This window comes from Phodopus roborovskii, unplaced genomic scaffold (genome assembly GCF_943737965.1).
Source record: "Phodopus roborovskii unplaced genomic scaffold, PHOROB, whole genome shotgun sequence".
Taxonomy (NCBI): domain Eukaryota; kingdom Metazoa; phylum Chordata; class Mammalia; order Rodentia; family Cricetidae; genus Phodopus; species Phodopus roborovskii.
This window is the reverse complement of record NW_026125059.1, coordinates 12,702,429-12,722,412: the sequence shown is the minus strand read 5'-3', so window position 1 is coordinate 12,722,412 and position 19,984 is coordinate 12,702,429. Positions and strand designations below refer to the sequence as shown.

General features: G+C 49.8%; 1 protein-coding gene across 4 annotated transcripts in view; it reads right to left on the bottom strand.

Annotated features, from left to right (window-relative positions):
* Positions 1–19,984, bottom strand: part of Zmynd8 (zinc finger MYND-type containing 8) — a 110,332-nt gene that overhangs the window by 14,407 nt on the left and 75,941 nt on the right. For 3 of the 4 annotated variants that reach the window (XM_051186174.1, XM_051186190.1, XM_051186182.1), the window contains 4 exons: positions 14,525–14,677; positions 11,438–11,947; positions 6,932–7,318; positions 4,670–4,860 (listed from right to left, as the gene is read on the bottom strand). In XM_051186174.1, the coding sequence (XP_051042131.1) occupies positions 4,670–4,860; positions 6,932–7,318; positions 11,438–11,947; positions 14,525–14,677 (1,241 nt within the window). The remainder of the gene's footprint in view (positions 1–4,669; positions 4,861–6,931; positions 7,319–11,437; positions 11,948–14,524; positions 14,678–19,984) is intronic. The other variant, XM_051186197.1, reaches the window with a different exon arrangement.

Sequence of the window (19,984 nt, the reverse complement as noted above, 5' to 3'; positions counted from 1 at the left end):
CCGTTTCACCAGCTACAATGCACAATCTGCTGGCTCTGAGGTTCTACGCTTCAGTGGCTGTGGGCCAACTCACACACACACACACACACACACACACACACACACACACACATTTAATGGCTTTGCATGTCTGGAGCTATACATCCAACAGCACAAGCAATTCTAGAACATGTTCACCACACACACATCCAAGAAGACAACCCTACTCTCCCCCCAGTCTTCACTGTGTCTAAGGGTGTCCATTGCAGTGGCGAAACACCACGACCAAAGTAACTCGGGGAGGAAAGGTTTTATTCCATTACATTTCCACAGCACAGTCCATCATCAAAGGAAGTCAGGACAGGAACACAAGCAGGGCAGGAATCTGGAGAGCTAATGCAAAGGCCATGGAGGAGCGCTGTTTATTGGCTTACTCAGCCTGCTTTCTTACGGAACCCAGAACCACCAGCCCAGGGGTGATACTACCCACATATTGATGTGGGCCATCAATCAGTAAGAAAATACTCTAAGGCTCTGCGTACAGCCCAATGTTATAGAGACATTTTCTCAACTGAGGTTCACTCTTCTTGGACGACTACAGCTTGTGTCAAGTTGACTTGTAACTGGCCAGCCCAACTCCCAACATCCCCATCTTCACCCAGGTTCCTGGGAACACTACTCTACTTTCTGTTTCTATGTATTTGTATGCTTTGGACCCATCACAGAAATGTCAATCACCCCCCACAACGAGGCCTTAGGACTATGGTCTAGGACGCCTCAAATCTACAGCATGTACCATACAATGCACCTAGCCTTTTCCTGGTCCATCAAGTGGACATGGCTGGCTTGTCACTATAATGCCTTTTAGGTTCCATGAAGCAGCCAAACTCAGAAACATATTTGTAATGTTCCTTCTGCCCCCTACTGGCCCTTCCCTAGCCACTGCAGCAAAAAAAAAAAAGGGGGGGGGGTTTTAATCCTTAAAGTCCTTAGCTATTATTGCTCCTGTGTTTCTAGTGGGAAGGGAAGACAAAGTGTGCCTGTGCCTTTGGTACTCATTCATATTCTCTTTCAGAGCCTCCTCCTCCCGGATAAAAACAGACAACGGCAACCACACGTGGGGGGCACACCTCAATGGAGTGAGAAAGCAGGAAGCCCACACTTCCAAGCCTTTAATCCCAGCACTCGGGGGCAGAGACAGGCGGATCTCTTGAGTTTGAGGGCAGCCTGGTCCACAGATCAAGTTCCAGGACAGCCAGGGCTACAGAGAAACCCTATCTCAAAAACCAAAGAAAGAAAACAGAAATACCTGTTCTGTTCACACACACACACACACACACACAAAACCATGCTAATGAACATGAAATTACTTAACTACCTCCAAGAACAAAAGCAGTAACCCAAAATGGGTGTCAAATGAGTAACTATTTGCAGGGAGTTACACTGCGGCCGATGCTGCCAGCACATGCCCTGGGCTTCCGTGGAGGCCGGCCTCCTCCTGACTCCATCTTTATACCTCACCCACCACATTAATATTTTTTAAAAAATTTTTTGCTTTAAGAGAGAACTGAGCGGGATGTGGTGGCGCTCGCCTGTGTTCCCGGTGTTCCCAGCACTTGGGAGGGAGAGGCAGGTGGATCTCTGTGAGTTTGAGGCCAGCCTGGTCTACAGAGCGAGTTCCAGGACAGGCAAGGTGGGGGGGTGTTTTGAATAGCCAAGCCAATTCATCACTAACATAATGTCTCTAGCTTTAAAGACCCTGAGAATTCATGACTGACTCACTTGCAATCACAGCAAAGACCGAGTGCCCCTCTCTAACCAGATCTGGGACTTTAAAGACCTCATCAGGACAGGCTGCTTCATTAGCTCCCCGCAAATGTCACCATGTTCAGTTTGAGAACTGCAAAGAAAGTATCTCCCTAAACAGGCCACTCTTCATTTCGATTGTCAGAATCCAAATGGTTGCAGGAGCTGTGGCAGATCATTCTGCAGGCCTCAGTCTGCCCATCTGTAAGCAGTCTCCCCTTTGGTAACTGAACAGCTTGGCCCAATCAATGAAGGTAACAATGGAGGGGGGGCGATTGTGAGTCCCCCCCTTAAATCTGTCCACCACCACTACAACCTCCTTTCCCACCTCTCATCTTTACCTGTAGAGTCACAACACTGCGCCTCCCCCACATGGATGTGTGCAGTGTGCACGTGAGTGTGTGTGCTGGAGTGTGCGTGCCCACGCAGATGCCAGCAGATGCCAGGTGTTACTTCAATTTCTCTCCACCTTCTCCACTGCGGCCAGGCTCTCACAACTGACCTCACCTCTCACCGGTAATCTAGTTAGCCATCTTGCTCTGAGTATTCCAGCTCTGGACTAGAGAGGCGGAATCACAGGCAGGGCCACAGGCCAGACCTTACAGGCGAGTTCTTTGTCCCGAGAGCTTCCCAACTCCGACAATACCTTCTTCACCGAAGGAAGGGTGGACAGGGCTGTGTATGTATGTGCTGTATGGTTTCTTTAGGGTCCGTGGGACTCTGCCACAACCACTGGGTAACAGGGTAACAGGTAACAGGTAAAAAGGATTCCGAGGGACAAGGAGCAAGGAGCAGCTATCGGGACTATAAACCACCCAGAATTGTACACGTCTACTGTCAACCCTATGCAGTAATGTTTAACACAAGACTTATCTATGGCTTTCACGTAGGGGGCTGGAGAGACTGGACAGTGGTTAGAGCACTGGCTGCTCTTCCAGGGGAAGGACCTGGATTTGCTTCCCAGCTCCCACATGGCGGCTCACAACCACTGTTAAAGCACATTCCAAAAGGTCTGTTTCCTTCTGATCTCTGAGGAAAAGGATTTCACAAGTGGTGTGCTGAACCCTCACCCTACCTAACCCTAACCCTGCACATATGCGAAACACCCATACACATCAAAATAATTTATTTTAAAAATAAAGAAAAAATTCCAAGCTGGGCAGAGTGGTTCACACCTATAAATCTAGTACTCAGGAGGCCAGGACTGGAGGTTTACTAAGAATCTGAGACCAGGCTGGGCTATACAGCAAAAAACCCTGTGCAGGCAGGCAGGCAGGCAGGCAGGCAGGCAGGCAGGCAGGCAGGCAAGCCAAGAAAGAAAGAATGAAAGGAAGGAAAGAAAGAAAAACTGTCCTCCATTCTTTTCAGCTGCCTGCTTTGTAACTTGAACAGCTCTCTCACTAATTACTAAAGAATGATTTCCTCATTAGTAAGAAAACAAATTGTTCTCACTCACACAGTAATTTACTAAACAGGAAAGCATTTACCATTAGTGACCAAATCAGTGGCAGTGATAAGCCCAATAAGCAGGCAGCTGCCTAGCATGCACTAGGTTGGCAGTGATGGACCAAACATCCACCAGCCAGGGATCATTACTGTCCTTGGGGTGAGCCGCCAGCCAATCACCAGTGTAGCTGGAGCCCTGGGGCCATTATCACTTATCTGCCGACACCTGCAGGCCACTGCAGAAGGCTCCATGATGCCAAGGAGATGTGTGGGTTTTGTTCCTTCAACCATACAAGCATTGGCCAATTAAGAGAAAAAGAGACTGCCAAGTTCACACATGGTGCCAGGCCACCAGCAGGGACTGGGTCCTCTAGTGGGTGACTTAAGGGGAGGCCTCACAAGCCCCAGTCCCTCTTGGTTCCTGGCATCTCACCTTGCTGGTGTCACAATGAAGTCTGTCACTGACTTAGCTTTCCTCCCCTCAGTCAGCTGTACACAGGACAGTGACTCGCTCCAGCACTTCCTGAACGAGCAGCTGGAGATCTGGTGATACACTGGGCCCACATCATAGGGACTTTAAAAGCCAGCCCTCTAACCCTGGCCAGGAAGTGTTTCTGGATTACTGAAACTTTCCCTCTTCAGGGAGGAGAGGAGCAACCACACAAGGAGCTTCCTAAAGTTACAGAATTCAGAGGCACTGAGGTCATAGGAAATAGTAATGGTAACTCCCACAGCTTCACCCCCTGCCAGGTAAGCATCAAGGTCCAGGGAGGCAGCAGGGTGGTGGTGGCACACGCCTTTAATCCCAGCACTCGGGAAGCAGAGGCAGGCGGATCTCTGTAAGTAAGAGGCCAGCCTGGTCTATAGAGCGAGTTCCAGGACAACCAGAGCTGTTACAGAGAAACTCTGTCTTAAAAGAAAAACAAACAAACAAAAAACAAAACAAGGTCCAGGGAGGCAATTTCTTCATCCCTGCCAATTTTTGAATAATGCAGTTAGCTGCCTGAATCACTCCGACTCCTACACCCAACCCTTACAAACTCAAAGGTCCACCAAGTGAGGACTTCTCTTGTCTGTCGTTGGTGCCTTTTGTGGTGTCAACAGACATTTGTTCACATCTTCCCAATAAATCAAGAACACACCTAAGGTGGATGGGAACACGGTGGCATGCCTGCAACCCCAGATGCTTAGGAGTCCCTGGAGGCCAGCCTAGCCTACAGAGGAAGACCCCGTCTCAAAATAAAATAATGCTGGGAATACAACGAGGGTGGATTGTTTCCATGGCATATTCCAAACCCCAGTTTTGACCACCTGTGTGACCCCAAGTGTAAGATTGCCCTTAGAGATCCTGTTGTAATGCCAGCAACTTAGCCTTTTTTACAAACCACCAAGTCATGGCCCCAAGAATCCCACCACAGCCACAGTACCCCCCACTCACTTTGCTGGTGTACTTGGCAATGTCGGCGGCCACATCAGCTGAGGCAGTGGCGATGGGCAGGTCGGCATTGATAGCGGATGCCAAGGTGCTTGCAGAGCCGGAACTGCTGACCAGGGCTGCCGGCTGAGTACTGGTCACCAGCGTGATGGTGGAAGTGGATGGACTCTGTGTGACCTCCTTCTGCTGGACAGCTAAGAAAGCAAAGGGTCCGGTCACCCTACCCATGTGAGGAAGTGTGACCCAGCACACAGCTGGGCTAAGAAAGGGAACTCTTCATGTAACCAAAGGCAGCTTTTGAGCTATGAATGCCAGTGTCTCACCTTGACCAAGCCAGAGCTAGGCTCCTGTGAATTCTTAACTAGGCCCTAACCTTGGACTACAAAGACTTTAGCAGATGCAAACATCTCTAAGAGGTCAGGGTGGTACAGTTTAGGTGAGTTAATCTAGCCTCGAATAGCCAGGTTACCAAAAAACTAGAGGTGGACAAGCCAACATCTGAAGATGTGGCACAGGGCCGTCTCCATCTCTATGAGAAGAGCCAAAACCAGCCAGCATCACACACAGACCCTTCTGCTCTCTTCCAATATTTAATTTTCCTTTCTCTCAGCTGCCTCCTTCTACTTTTAAAAACATCAGCCACCCCTGTGCAAGTCACATTGGACCCCTTCCTCAGGCAGGGCAGTACCAGGGTTCTGCTAATTAAAAGCACTTCCTAACACATTCACTGAAGGGAATAATAGTCCATCGCTCGATAAAATCTCAGACCTTGACATTTTTGGAATTCTGTAGCATTGAGAACTGAACCCAGGGCCTTGTGCACGCTGGGCAAGCATTCTAAGACTGGACTATTCTCATGACCCAACAACTTCAAAAGTCCAACAGCACAGAAGTCATTAAAATCAACACCTACCTCTTTAATTGGTGGCAAAACAGTATTGGGGGGAGGGGCGCTTCACCGATCAAAGCTGGGCCCAGCAGACTCCCATACAATCTACGGTTGCAGCAGCTGTGCTTACTGATTATAACCAGTCCTTACCAATTGAACTAAACCTTTCCTATCCTACCGACACAGGACTGCCTATCTGAAAGCTGAGCCCTCTGCTGCCACCAGGTCTGAGTGCTGCACCCACATCCGCAGAGACCGAGTCCAGCAAGGAGTGTGATCCTAATCTCAGCTCAGCTCAACTAGCTTGTGTGCCCAGCATCAACCCAGCTTATCTTGAGCTTGGCCTGCCTTCTCCACCCACTCCATCTTCAATCCCTGTAGGTATCCCTGGGACAAGCCTCACACCAGCACTGTCAAGTTTCCACACTGGGGCGAGCTTTAATAGAGGGAACACCGGGGGAAAGGGTGGGTGTGGAGGAAGCTATTTTCCTGTAAGGAACCAGGCCCAGACTGATGCTGTCCAGACCCACATTTGGGCTGAGCCCATCAGCAATATGACAGGGACAGGCTTCCAGCATTGAGAGCAGAGTTGATCGTGTAACTGGATTGCAGAGTTGCAATAAGGCTGGCTCATCTTCTACATGGGACAGAGTTTTAAAAGGAAACCTTTCTACCTGCCAACTTCTCATACTCTATAAACCTTCCCAAAAGTGCCAACAGGGTCACCAGACATATTACACAAAGATATAATGATTGCAGCGTAGCTTATGGTGGGGAGAAACCTGAAAGCATCCTAAATTAAATCTCTAGCAGGGGACTGTTTTGAATAAATTAGGGAATACTACGCAGCAGTCCAAGAGAATAAGACACAGACAGACCTCTAAAACATGCTGATGGATGAGAGGAAAAAAAAAGTCAAGAATGGTACCATTTTTGCTTTAAAAAAAAAGGGGGGGTAAATTTTCATGGTATAAAAACATATGTATATACATGCACTGGAGAAGGCTTTTCACAACAATTACTCAAGATTGTCACAGAAAGGTGAACAATGACATGGACAGTGAATGGGCCCACACTTAACATTCAAAGTTCTACGAATGGATTCTGTCTCCTTTGTAAGGAGGGGACTTGTGTATCATTTATAAAATGAAAAACTAAACATCTTAAATAAAAGAAAAATTCAAGCAAATGGTAAACAGCAAGCCAATTAAAAAAATAATAATAACGACACCATATGGGGTGGGTAAGGCCTGCAATGACCATGACACACACAGGAATGGGGGGAAAAATTAAATAGCGGTGGCTTTGTCTCCTGTTAATGTGGCAAGAAAAAACAGGGGGGGCAGGTGCCACAGAGAACAGAAGGGGCGAGGTACCTTTCACGGCCTGTCTGGTCTGATATCTTGTCCCCTGGGAAGAGTGAGGCTGCTGCTGCTGCTGTTGCTGCTGCTGCTGCTGCTGTTGCCGCTGTATCTTCTGCATATGCCACTTTTGGGAGGACGTTTGAAACTTACTTGATGAGTTCCACACGACCCGCTGCACGGCCGGGGCAGTCTCCTTCGGTAAGAGCGGCCTCTGCTTCTTCGCTGGGCTTCCGGTGACGGCGGTGGCCGGTGCTGTGACTGTGACAGTAGACATTGTGCTGGTGGTGGCAGCCACGGTGACCCCAGCCGAGGGTGCTTGGGTGGCTGAGCGGGTGAGCACCGGCGTCTCTGGGGGAGACTGGTTGCCCGCTGCAGTGGACGGTGGCGGTTTACCTATAGCTACAGCCAGGCAGGCATGGAAACAAGCAGAAACTGGATTGAAGTCATGAGCAGGGACTTAGGTCACACCACTGGCCAGTTCTGGGTCAAACCCAGTAGAGGCAGCCTGCTGAAGGGATTCAGAAAGCCCCTGCAGGTCCAAGGACAAGCACAGCCTCTGTGGCAGCTATGAGTTACACCTTACTGAGAGCAACTTCACATCCCAAATCAAGATGTGACAAGTGTGTGTGTGTGTGTGGGGGGGGGGGGGTTGGCAAGACCCAGCCCCCTGCAGAGCAGCCATAAGCGATGGCACAGCTGGGAATGATGAGGACACCCCAGGAGCAGCCCTCCAGAGAGGGGAGAAACCCTGGGCTAGAAAGCCAACAGGGTGTGGGCTCCAAGCCTAGATGGCTGATTCTGTCAAAGGTGTACAACACCTAATCTTTCTTCCTACACAAAGCGTCTGGGAGGGGCCTCCTAGACATTTAACAAAGGAATTCAGCCCCAGGCCCGACAACCTAACCCCAAACCATCAGCCTGGACATCCTGACCTTCACATAGCCCAGCTTCACCTTGCATTCTAGATGTTCCTGCCACGGCCCTTCCTGGATAGCTCACAACCCTGGATGTCCTATTGCGAAATACGCAATTTAAGTCTTAAACAATTGGATGTTGTTTTAAAGCATTGTTTTAAAAGCAGTAGTCAAGGGCATGGGAAGGAGCTTGTGGTGGGGCACCAACCACCTGTGCTTAAAGACATCTGGGGGTGGCCGAGGGGGGGGAACAGGATGGGAGGGCAGCACAATGGGAAGTCAGTGGTGAAGCTCCTGGAAAAAATGAGCCATGGCACTGAGCTCACTTATGAAGGGCGGACGGCAGCTACAGAGGTGCCAGCTTGCACCAAGGGCTTCGCCTTGGTGGCCCACACTCCTGGGCACTTCATGAGGATGGAGCTTGTCCTTTGTATTCAGACCATCCAGAAAAACACATAGGTCATTTCGGACAGGATTTGGGGCAAGCTTTGGGTTACAGGATGCCACGGAGGAGAAGGGAACAATTTCCTGTCTGGTGATCACACTCCTCTGGAGACCAGTGTTCAGTCAACTGAGTGAGGAGGCGGGGAGGCAGGGCTGGCTGGTCCTCTTGGATGGCCTGACATGACACCAGACAGACCCTGTCTGCCCTAGGTCCAGAAGCAACTCTAAACTTGGCCATTCTGTAGGTGTGGTACCCAGCAAGGGTTCTAACCCAAAAAACAGCTGTGGTGGCTTGTGTCTCTGCCAGTGACATAAGCGTCATTATCACTGCTGACTAGCTAGCCTGGTTCACTTTTAGGGGCTCAAAAGGTCAGTTCCTCTCTCCCGACTGGCTTTTTGAGGTGTGACCTTTCCGCAAAGGAAAAGTAGAACAAAGAAAAACAAGCGCTATGTAGTGTTTCCTCAGGCTATGGCCTGGGGCTATCAAGAGACCGGACATTTCTTCAATGGGACAAATTCCAGAAATTTCTTCAATGGGGAGAATTCTGGTGTTTGGGGTGTGGTGGTTAGAATGCATTTGTCCTATATGAATGAAATGCAGATTGCCTACTAGCCCATGAAGTTAATAAACCAAAAGACAGAGCTTTGCATTTATAAGGACTGACTAATAGCCCTGTCAGGGTGATAATGCTCACAGTGATGGGTAGTTGGGGAGGTTCCCCACTGGTGTGAAAGCTCTGTCTGCATCTGCACTGTGCACTGGACCTTGGGCCAGAGAATGGCTGTACTCCACCTCGGACCAGAGGGAACATGGTTGTAAAACACACTAGCAGCGCCGGGAGAAAGAGGATCCACCATCCACCCATTGAGGGGCATCAAGGGGACTCTCGCTTATACAAGTTTTGCCTCAAAAGCCTTGGAAAGTTACTCTGATTGTGTTGTGTTCTAGAACCATCTCTAACTCAGTTTTCTACCATTCACTCAGGTTTTCAGGGTCTGCAGGAGTGTTTCATCAAAGGCGGGAAGAGCTCTGCTCTTAGAATGGTTTTGATTCTTTAAAAGTATGAACTCTGTTAAGGAACTATGCCTCCCTTTTTGCTTTCCCTGCTAGGAAGCTCACAGTGGCAATGCAAACTCTTGTTCATGATTACCCTGAAGCTGGGGCAAGTTAGAACAGTATGGTTTAGGTGTTTTTTTTTTTTTTTTTTTTTTTTTTTTTGGTCTGTTTTGTTTGAGACAGGGTCTGATGTAGCCAAGGCTGGCCTTGAACTCTTTATTCTCCTCTCTCTACCTCCAAGTGCTGGGATTAAGTTTGTGTCACCTTGCATACCTTAGTACTTATTTGTATATAAGAAATTTCCCCAAAACCAGAGCAGACAGCAAGTCAATCAAAAGGTGTGTTTGGGGGCTGGCAAGATGACTCAGTGGGTAAAGAAACTTGTCACCACGAATGACATGAGTTGTCCTTGACCCACACATACACAAAAAGCCTCTCAGAAACAATGGGAGATTCAAAGTACATACACACATGCACACGCACAAAGCCTCTTTTACAAAGGACGGGAGATTCTAAGTATACACACAGACAGCCTCTTTTAGAAAGGAGTTTCTAAGTGTTCACACACACACACACACACACACACACACACACACACACACACACAAAGCCTTTCTTAGAAAGAATGGGACCACAATCCCCACATGGAGAAAGTTACGCCTGAGTAGTAAGTAACAGGTGTGCACAGGTGTGCACGCTCTCCACCTCCACCCCACCCCACATAGACTTCTGATGTCTTCCAGCCTAATCAACAGTTTGAGCATGCCCTACCTTCTCCACCTCACCCCCCCCCCCCATCACAGGTATCTCATTCCCTCTTTCTTGGTCACAGAAATCTATCTTGATTAAGAGCTGAGATTCCAGACTGCCCATGTGGGCACCTCATAGGGAAAAGTGCTCTGGACACAGAAAGGACTTGTGTTAGGCCACCAGGCTATAAGAATGTGGAGGACACAGATTCATACCTTACTCCTGGGTTACGATGAGAAATTGGCTCCTGTCAGAAACTAAGCACAATCCAAAATGACACCTTGCTGTAGCTCACCAAGTACACCCAGCTTGATGGCTAACCTGTAGCGTCTACTTAAGTCATGCTATCCCTGGGCCCTAGCTGAATGATGTTGTTTGAGTCCTCTGGCCCACCAAAAACTTGCTGCTACTCAACCCCTTCTAGAGAGGTTACCAGCATGCCCACTGCAGGCGTTGCTTGCCCACGCTTCTAATCACAATAGCAACAAGCCTAAAAAGGCTCAGGTGGTGATCCTCTGGGCGCTGAAGGTTTCGCCCACTAGGTAAAGACATGTTTGATGGGCAAGTGATCCTGTCATCTAGTGGCTAAAGACGAGAATTGCACTTACACCACTTCACTGCAAGGGACAAAGAATTAGTGAGAATCCCAGGGTTCAGGTAGTTTCAATGCACATAGGACAGGTTGTCATTTCCAGAGAGTGCTGACTCTTCCACTTTCAATGGTCCGAAACCCCTAATGGATTCCGCTCCTAGTAAGAAAAGCTATCTGCCCATGAAGGGCACAAGAGAAGGGGAAGCCGAATCTAGATCTTTCTACTGAGAGAGCCCTTGATTCCTGAGCCTCACCCAAATGTCTGAATGTTAAAGGCAGTTTGCTGGAGATGGATGGCATGTATTGGTAGAGAGCTAGCCTGGCTACGAGGCCATGGGTTCAAGCACCAGCACCGTTAAATCGTGGGTAGTAGTCTGTCACATGGGAGGTGGACGCAGGAGAATCCAAAGCTGAAGGTAACCGTTGGCTGTATACTCCCAGGCCAAAGTGAACTATATAAAACCTTAAGTAGGCAGACCCAAGGCTAAAAATGAACTTCATAAGCAGCAGCTACCAGTGACGTATCTTTCTTAGTGATGAGGATCAAGCAGGCCCATGCGCAGGTCATGGCTCTGGCTGAAGCAGCTGGGGACCAAGACACTCCCTGTCATGCTGGGCTTGGCAATCACACAAATTCAAGATGCAATGGCTCAGTGGCAGAGCGCTTGCCTACCATGCACGAGGCCCTGAGTTTGATCCTCGCACATCAACACCAAACAAAATTCACACTTCACAATCTACAGGCTGTGGATGTGGCTTACCGTCGCGCTTAGGTGATGGCACTTTGGGCTCCTTCTTGTTTTTGCGACCCTCCCGCCCAGAAGGGTCTTCTCCTAAGTCTATGACAAGTTCACTCTCTGAATCGGAGTCCAAGCCCAAATGCACCGTGGGGGAATCTGTGTCATCTTTTCCCTTCAGTTTGTCCTTTGTGGGGTGAGGTGATGGCTTTGCCTGCTCTACTGAGTCCTTCTCGGGCTCAGGGCTTGCCTTGTCCTTGGAGGGTGCAGGGTCTGCCTTCTCAGTGGCTGGCGAGTTGCTTTTCACTTCCTCTTTGACCTCCACCGGGTTTGCGGGTTTGGGCTTTTTTTTAATGGCGGGGGCCTCTTTGTCCACCCGGCTCCCCTCTCTGTCTTCAGGTTCCTCTGGCTCATTCTTGGGCTTCTGCTCCTCGTCGCTGACATACTCACTGTCGCTGCTCTCCGACTTTTCGGAATCCTCCGAGTCACTGTGCTCCACGGCTGTGTAAACATCTTCCGAGATCTCATTTATGCCTAAGGACAGAGAGAAACCAGCACAGCTTTAGCTACAAAAGAAAGGCGGGAGGGAAGCGCTCGCCGCCTTCAGGTGGCACCGCCATCTCAGTGGGGACATCAAGAGGAGAACATGGGGGAGATGGAGATCCAAAGAAAGCAGGGGACCTAGGGACTGCCGGGTTTATGCTAAGTCTGCAGCACTGACTGATACAGAGATGGGGGACATTAAAATAAGGGCACAGAGAAGCAGAGTGGCTAAGCACAAAGAAAAGTGACTGGGAACGAAACAAGAAGCTCGGGCTCCCGACCCAGCACCCCTCCCAAGTGTGAACAGGCACCTTCTGCCTAGGTCTAGGGCTCCACAAGGCCAGAGCCTTACTTAGCACGGCGGCCGCTGTTCAGTCCGTGTACATCTGCCCTCACACTTCCCATCTGCCTTGCCTGTATGCATTGTCTTTCTGCCTTTTTTTTTTTTTTTTTTTAAATTAGAATTCTCTGCCCAAGTCACGACTTAAGAATTTCCATATAGGCCTCAAGGCGGTGGCTTCTACGCACAGAGCATAGAATCCAGCCTCTGTGGGATGCTGGTCTGCGAGCAGCAAGCAACAGACAGGCAAGGGGAGAATCTGCTGCATCCCTTAGGGAGGTGCAGGCGTCCAGATGACCTGGAGCCCAGCCTTCCAGCTGGCTCCTGCGCTGCACCTCAAAGGCTCATGGGAACGCCTTGTCCTTCCACTGCCAAAGGGACAAGAGGAAAGCACACCTGTCTCTGTCCATCAAAGGAGATGGAATAGCAGGTGTCACACACACAGGCTTCCAGCTCAGGCAGCAGGCAAATAAGAACAAATAAACCCAAAAGAATGAAACATTGTTTCATCCTGGTGCAACAGCCGGGACCCTGCCATGACCTGGACACATCAAGGAAGAACTCAGGAAGGTCAAGAGCCATGCAGAGTGTAGACATCGGTCAGCGGAGTTCCTGGGGTAATGGTATCGGACTCCCCCAGGGTCCAACAACCACACAAACGTGAGGTCGGAAATGATGGTGCAGTCAGAAGCTTGTGCTACTGGTAGGCAAGCATCAGGCACAGGGCACCTTGGGAAAATGACCCACTCTTAAGCCTCAGAGTTTTCATCTGTTAAATTGGGGCTGGGGATGATTATATAACTCCCAGAATAATCCAGGCACGGGGCTCAGCAGGGTGCGGTGGGTCCGGGAGGGGGGTGGTAGATGAAATAGGAAAATTCTTACTAGAGCTTTATGGAAGGCTGTAAGTGAGACACCAGAATGTCTGACCTCCAGTCCCTGCCTCTCAAGAGTCCTAATGGGACAGGGACCTAAACAAGGAGAACCATGGTGCTGGCAGGAGACATCTAGAAAGGAACCCTTGTGCCATCTCACTATTAATGGATCCCTGAGAAATTTTCATTTCCCTAGCAACTTCATGAAGGGAAGGTCACATCATTCTAAGAACATGTCAGCGCCATCTCAAAAGAGCTGAGACAATGATGGGGTCACTGATGGGAAGACCATATCTTGACCAGGATGCATAGGTATGGCATGCACACCTCTGGCCCTCTACTTAAACATAAACCACCTATTAGGGCCCCCTTTCTTATTTGTCCCTCTTCCCAATGCAGCCACAGTGAACAAATCTTCCCTTCTCTGCTTTTCTCTATTACCCACTTCTTTAACTGGCCTGTGGAAGACAGTGGCCAAGACTGACAGACCAGAGCTTTGATCCTAAAACTTAGTGATATATCCCTAGTCATCCCCAGACAAGCCCTACTTACAATTCCTTCTCAATTAAGGATCCAGGGCACCCACTAGCAAAGACCTCACTTCAGGATGACCCTTGCTCCTGGGGTCCTACTACCCATCACTTCTTTATCAGCCCCCCATATTCATTTACTACCCTCAGTCACTATTCCAGACCATATGCTGTATGCACAAAAAAACAGCTTCTGAGCAAGAGGGTGGGCTTTTAATCCCCACACTCAAAAGGCAGACGCAGGTGGATCTCTGAGTTTGAGACCAGCCTAGTCTACAGAATGAGTTCCAGGACAGCCACAGTGAAACCCTGTCTCAAAAAAGCCCCCCCCCCAAAAAAAAATCCATGGAGGGGAAAAACCCAAGGTCCCCTCTTTCTTTGGGGCAAGAAAGGAGGCCAGCCAACAGATAAAGACTTCCAGAAGGTGAGGTGGGGTGGGGTGTGTGTGTGTGCGTGTAGGGGTGGAGAGGGGAACACCTAGAGGGGAGGGTTGGGCTTTATAAGAGCCATTCAAGAACAAAGCTATGCCATCATTGAGTTTGGCGAGAAGCCAGGCAAACTTGGAACACAGGTGGTTTCACATTCGCACCTGAAGTTCTCAGGCTACCTGAGCCGAAGAATACCCTCCTCTGAATTCAAAAGGCCCTTCTGGAAAACCAACTAGCAAATCTTAAGTCTCTCCGGAGTAGAAATGCAGTGCGTTCTAACTAGGCAAATAGAGGGAGGTCAAGGCAGCTGGTGAGATCATGCTGAGCCACGCCTTCTTCCATCCAGGTGCATCTCCAAGAATGGTACCCACAGAGCAGGCAGGCAGGGGACACACCTAGTTGTGCTTTGCAGCTCTCTATGGTCTTGTCCAGGTTGAGCTGGAACCGGCTTCGAATCTGCCGCTTGGGAGAGATGAGAGGGACAGGGGCTGACTGCTGCTGGACCGACTCGCTCAGCTCCTTCAAGTCCATCTCAGCCTTGCTTCGATCTGGAAGACACCACCACATCCTCGTCAGGACAGACATGTGGGGAACAGCAAGCACCACCCACCACTCAGGTGAGCAGGATGTTAAACATGTTTTTATCAGTCAACCACAACAGTATATCCAGCTGCCAGGGTGCTGGGCAGGGTAACAGGAAACACATGGCAGGCTCACTTCCCCCGAAGAATTGATTGTATGTAGAAAATGCCGGTTCCAGCTGGCAGTAACATTTATACAGCTCAGCTGCATTGAGAAAGCTGCTAATAATCTATCCAACCTCAAGCAACACTAGGGAAACACCTGAGTACAGAGTACCGACACAACCCTCTAGCCAGAGGCATGGCACCCCCCGGAGGACAACCTGAGCACGGATCACACGGTTTCATTCCCCGGCCAGCCTGGCTGAGGCTTGAACAACAAAGACAGGAATTAGAGAACGTGTCCTTACTAGCTTGGTTGTCAGTACCCAGGGCAGGCAGTGGCACTGACCTGGACGGAAAGGTCTTCAAGTAAGAACCGAGTTCCTCAGCCTGACACTCAGGTCTCAAATCCCCTGGCTACCTCTGCCAAGGGCTGGCTGTATGACCAGCTAGACCAGATTTCTAAGGGCCAGTGAGTTCACTGTTTGAATTGTTTCCTACCCCTCCTCAGTGCCCAACACTGCAAGAGAGGAGGAAATGAAGGTAGCTGTGAAGGTCCAGAAAGGAGGGGCAACCTGCAGGTGGCGCTACAGGTCCTTAGTTGGCCTGCTCCCCACAACAACCCCCGCTGCTGAGCCCCCTCCTGCTGGATCTGCATTCCCTCCACGGTACCTCAGGTGCAGGGCCAACACTGCTATTACAGAGGTGACCCAGAAGTGGCCTGAGAGCTGGACCCGAAGGACTGTCAAGGCCTTCACCAGTTCCTCTCTGGTTCTTACTTGAGTCATGCCCCTTCCCATAGTACAGCATTCTCTAACACCACCAGGCCCCCCAAAGCTCCTGCCAACCCATACAACTCCAACTCAGTGCATCATCACCACAACGAAGGCCCCACTGTGAGACGATCCCCCAAACACAAACATTCACCTCAGGATTCCAGAAGGAAGGGAAGGAACATTCCTTAGCAAGTGGGGACACCACAATCTTTTTAAAAATATTTTTCCTTATTTTACATACAGATCAATTCCCTCTCCCTCCCATCCTCCTATGTCCACCACACACACACACCCGCAACCCCAACTCCACATTTGTAAGTCAAGCGGTCCCACTGTGTTCTTGTGTGCATCCAGGATGAGCTGGAATAGTCTAGAAGGGATTCAGAAGGTGCAAGTCCCCCTTGCTTTCTGGACCTAGCATCCATCTTTATGACCTCCTCTACATGAGTTCCTGGGAGCACACAGAGACATGCTTCAGGGGGCTTCCATGGATGGGGAGAGAGCATTTAAGTCTACCGGAGAACAAAAAGGGAAGCGGCTCCCTACACCCGTCTCCAGGCACCTGAAGGATTACCTCAGGTGGCTTGGAGGATGGCTGGACGCTCAGGGTCGCTGAAAATGGGCACCAAATGTAAGAACTATCTTTTGTGAGGAAATGAAACACAGTTTGCCTTAACTGCCATGAGTCCATGTCACAGGCACAGAGACAGAGCTGGCCTGATGTGTGTAATTGCATGTGCTTGAATAGACGCTCTCCTTGACCTGACCCTGAGGCAGGTGGAGTGCCATGAGTTCAAGGCCAGCCTGACCTACATAGCAATCAGGGCACCCTGGACTGCTATGTGTGCCTATGTCTCAAAGACTAATATTGTACTACTATAATCCAAAATTGCCCCCCCCCCGTTTTACAAAATTAGGCATTCCCTGGTCAACAAACTAATATGTATCCAAACCATTATTATTCATCTCAATGCATGAGGGCTAGTATCAGGCTTTTGGGGACTTAAGCCAAAATGGTCTGTCCTGGAGTGCTGGCTAGATTTGGACTCTCCTCTCCTGCGTGGGGAGAAAGCAAGCTTTCTCTCCCTCACCACAGGGACGGCCACCACTGCCCTTCTATACGGGGAGCCGCTCAAGCTCCCTGCTGGCTGCCAGCGCTTTGAACATTTCGGCTGACATAAAGACAGCTCCAGCTAAAAATGGAAACCGGGGAAGAAAAATAGCCATGCTAGAAACAGAAAGGCACAACTCCATTTCTTCAAGGGAGCATGAAGCCAAGCAACTTCAGGGTAACCTGACAACTCTCTCCAAATGTCAAGCCTCCGGCCCTTCCTCACCTGTCTATGGATTTCCCTCCCACGTGGACAGAAACGTCTTCATTGCAGCTACTTTCAGCATCAAAACAGACAACAACCTATGTTCATCAGTAAGGATGAAGGCTCCAGGTTACTCACAAATGGGATTACGATGAATACAAACGCTAATAAAAGACAGCAGGGGCAGACTCCTGAGTGAACATCAACAGATAACCCCTTCTAAGAAAAGGAAACCAGGGGTACAGCCAGGGAGCCTTGGAGTGGGGAGGAAGGGATAGGATAGGTATGTGAATACTGAGGTCCTCAGCATTGCTACCGATGACATGGGGCTCAGGGAAATCACAGTGGGGATGTACTGGTTCAGGGTTAGTAAAAAACCCTAGTCCCACCACCACCCCCAGTCAGGGGTGCCCACGTCCTACATTACAGATATTGCCAAGGATAAAACTCAGAGCTGAGAACCAAAGGTACAGACGCATAAAGGAAATGGGAAGCAAGTGGCAATGTCACCTAGGAGAAAGGGAAGGAGAGGGAGGAACCAGCAGAGCTACAGCAATGCTCTCCCAAGGCTGTTAGCATCACCAGAGGACAAGGACACAAAAGTCACTGTCAAGACTGCCAGCCTGCTGGGCTGCTCCGTTCTCTGGGAGACAAGAACAAGCAGGAGTCTAGAAGCAGGGGAGTCAAAAGTTCAAGGCCTGCCTTGGGTATATAGTGAGTTCCAGGTCAGGCTGAGCTATATGATAACCTGCCTCAAGAGAGAGAGAGAGAGAGAGAGAGAGAGAGAGAGAGAGGGCCCAGCGAGAGCTCAAGAGTCAAAGGCTCCTGCCTCCAAACCTAACAGCTGCATTCAAGCCCTGGGACCTGAATGGTGGAAAGAACAACTCCCCAAGCTGTCCTTTGACCTCCACGCAGGCATGAAACAAATACATGACAGGGAAGAAAAGAGGAGAGAGATTCTGTTAATCCCAGCATTCGAGACAGAGGCAGGCAGAGTTCGAGGCCAGCCACAGCTACATAGTAAGGCTCTGCCTCAAAAGAGTGGGGGGAAAAAAAACAGAAAATATAACCCACTTCAAATTTGGAGTCAAAGCCAGGTAACTGCTAGTCTGTCGGGCATTTATCTAATTTGGCTTCTCCATGCGCTATCTTAAAGGGAACCTCGCTTCGCTGGACAATAATGGCTCCATGGTCTGCAGCACTAATACACAATCAGGCAGCATGCCCTTCTGCCCTAGAAACCTCCCCACCCCCACACAGAGCCCTCCTGGGTTCCCACAGAGCACCCCTCTGAGATTGAAACTGCATGCCAGGAAACTATCCTCGTACCCAATGTTCTTGCTCCCACTGGCTGAGAGGAGACATATATCCCAGAAGGAGTTATGGGGGAAGAGAGGAGAGAAATCCTGGCTCCCCTGGAGCCACCCACTGTTACACCCACCTATCAGGCCAAGCTTCAAAGACCCACGGTGTCACTAGGATGCCCAGGGGACCCCGGTTCACAGAAGGAACTGTTCTTGCCAGGCATGACTGACAGAGAGGAAATGTCACCGTGAGAACGCCTCCACTTAATGCCTTTGTTCAGAGCCTGAAGGTGGGAGGCGGCCGAGAAAAGAAACCACATTTCCTAGAACAAATGTCCCCAAGACGGCAAGCGGCTCCCTTCTGAATCAAGTGAGCAATCAGCTGGTGGTTCTGGGTGGAATCTTAGAAGGACCTGACTATCCATCTCCAGCCACAATGCAGATAGGTGACAGAGGTGGATTGTCCCTGGCGGCCTCCAGCCCTGTTACTCTGAGATCTCCAAACCACCTGTTCAGGTCTTTGAGCCACCATCTGCAACAGCACTGCAGGGTGCTGAGAACTTACACACGATGCTGCACACAGGTGCCTCCCCCACCCCCAGCCAAAATGTTCTGTCCCAAGGTTTCCACGGCATCAAACTCCTAGAAATGCTTCCTCTCTGCCCTCCTGCCCCCTGCTCTTCCTTTTACTGATCCCTACCAGCTCCAGAGACCCAGAGCCCTTGCTCCTTCTGAACACTTTAACCCCAGCTCTCAACCTCAAGATCCACTGTGGCTGCCTCACAAGCATTGGATACTTAGCTGCACATCCAGCCTCCTACCACAAGGTGGCAGCATTCAGTTACTCAGCAAAACAGGAGCTACAGGCCCAAGTCAATTAACTTTACAGTAATCTCACCGTTTGCCCCTTGCTCCCAGGGATGCATGCAGGCCACCCACCCTAGGCCGCATAGAAAATTAACTGCAAGCTAGAACTTCATGGGTAGATCCTGTCACTCACTCATACCACTCATACTGTCTTACACACACACACACACACACACACACACACACACACACACACCCGTACCTACTGCAGCCAGGCCCAGTGGTATGTGCCTATAATCAGCACATGAGAGGTAAAGACAGGAGGCACTTGAAATCCAGGGCAGGTCTGAGCTACAAGAAGGCAAGCTGAAAGGCAGCTGCAGTACACAGGCAAACCTTGTCTCAAAACACACTTGTCTAGCATGCACAGGACGCTAAACCCTAATCTCCAAAGGTGTAAAGAAATAAAACAGCCAACCCAAAGCTTGTGGGCATAAAAGCCAGTAATTCAGGAGATTAAAAACTAACAGGAGCCAAAGTTATGAGCCAGGGTTATGAGCACTAGCTCTGCTAACAAATCCAGGTTCAGGTCCCAGTACCAACATTGCAACTTCCAGACATCTAACTCCAATTCAATTCTGGCCTCCACAGGCCCTGGGGAAGCATACTCATAAAATAGTAAATAGGAAAATTTTAAACACCCACCCAGAAATGGTAAGACTCACGAAACTCACCTCAGCCATGTATATTTACACAGGAGGAAACTGGTTTGTAAGGATCACTTGTAAGGACAGGCCCAGAATAATGTGTGGGAAAACACGTTTGCATGCCAACAAGCCTTGGGCAATCCTTTGCCCTGGTCCTTCCTCTGGTTCACCCCTTACCTGCATCCACCGAAGTTCTTACATTTCCAATTGCCAAGAACCCACTCACAAAAGAACAAAGCGCAGAAGCTGTTACTGCCACCAA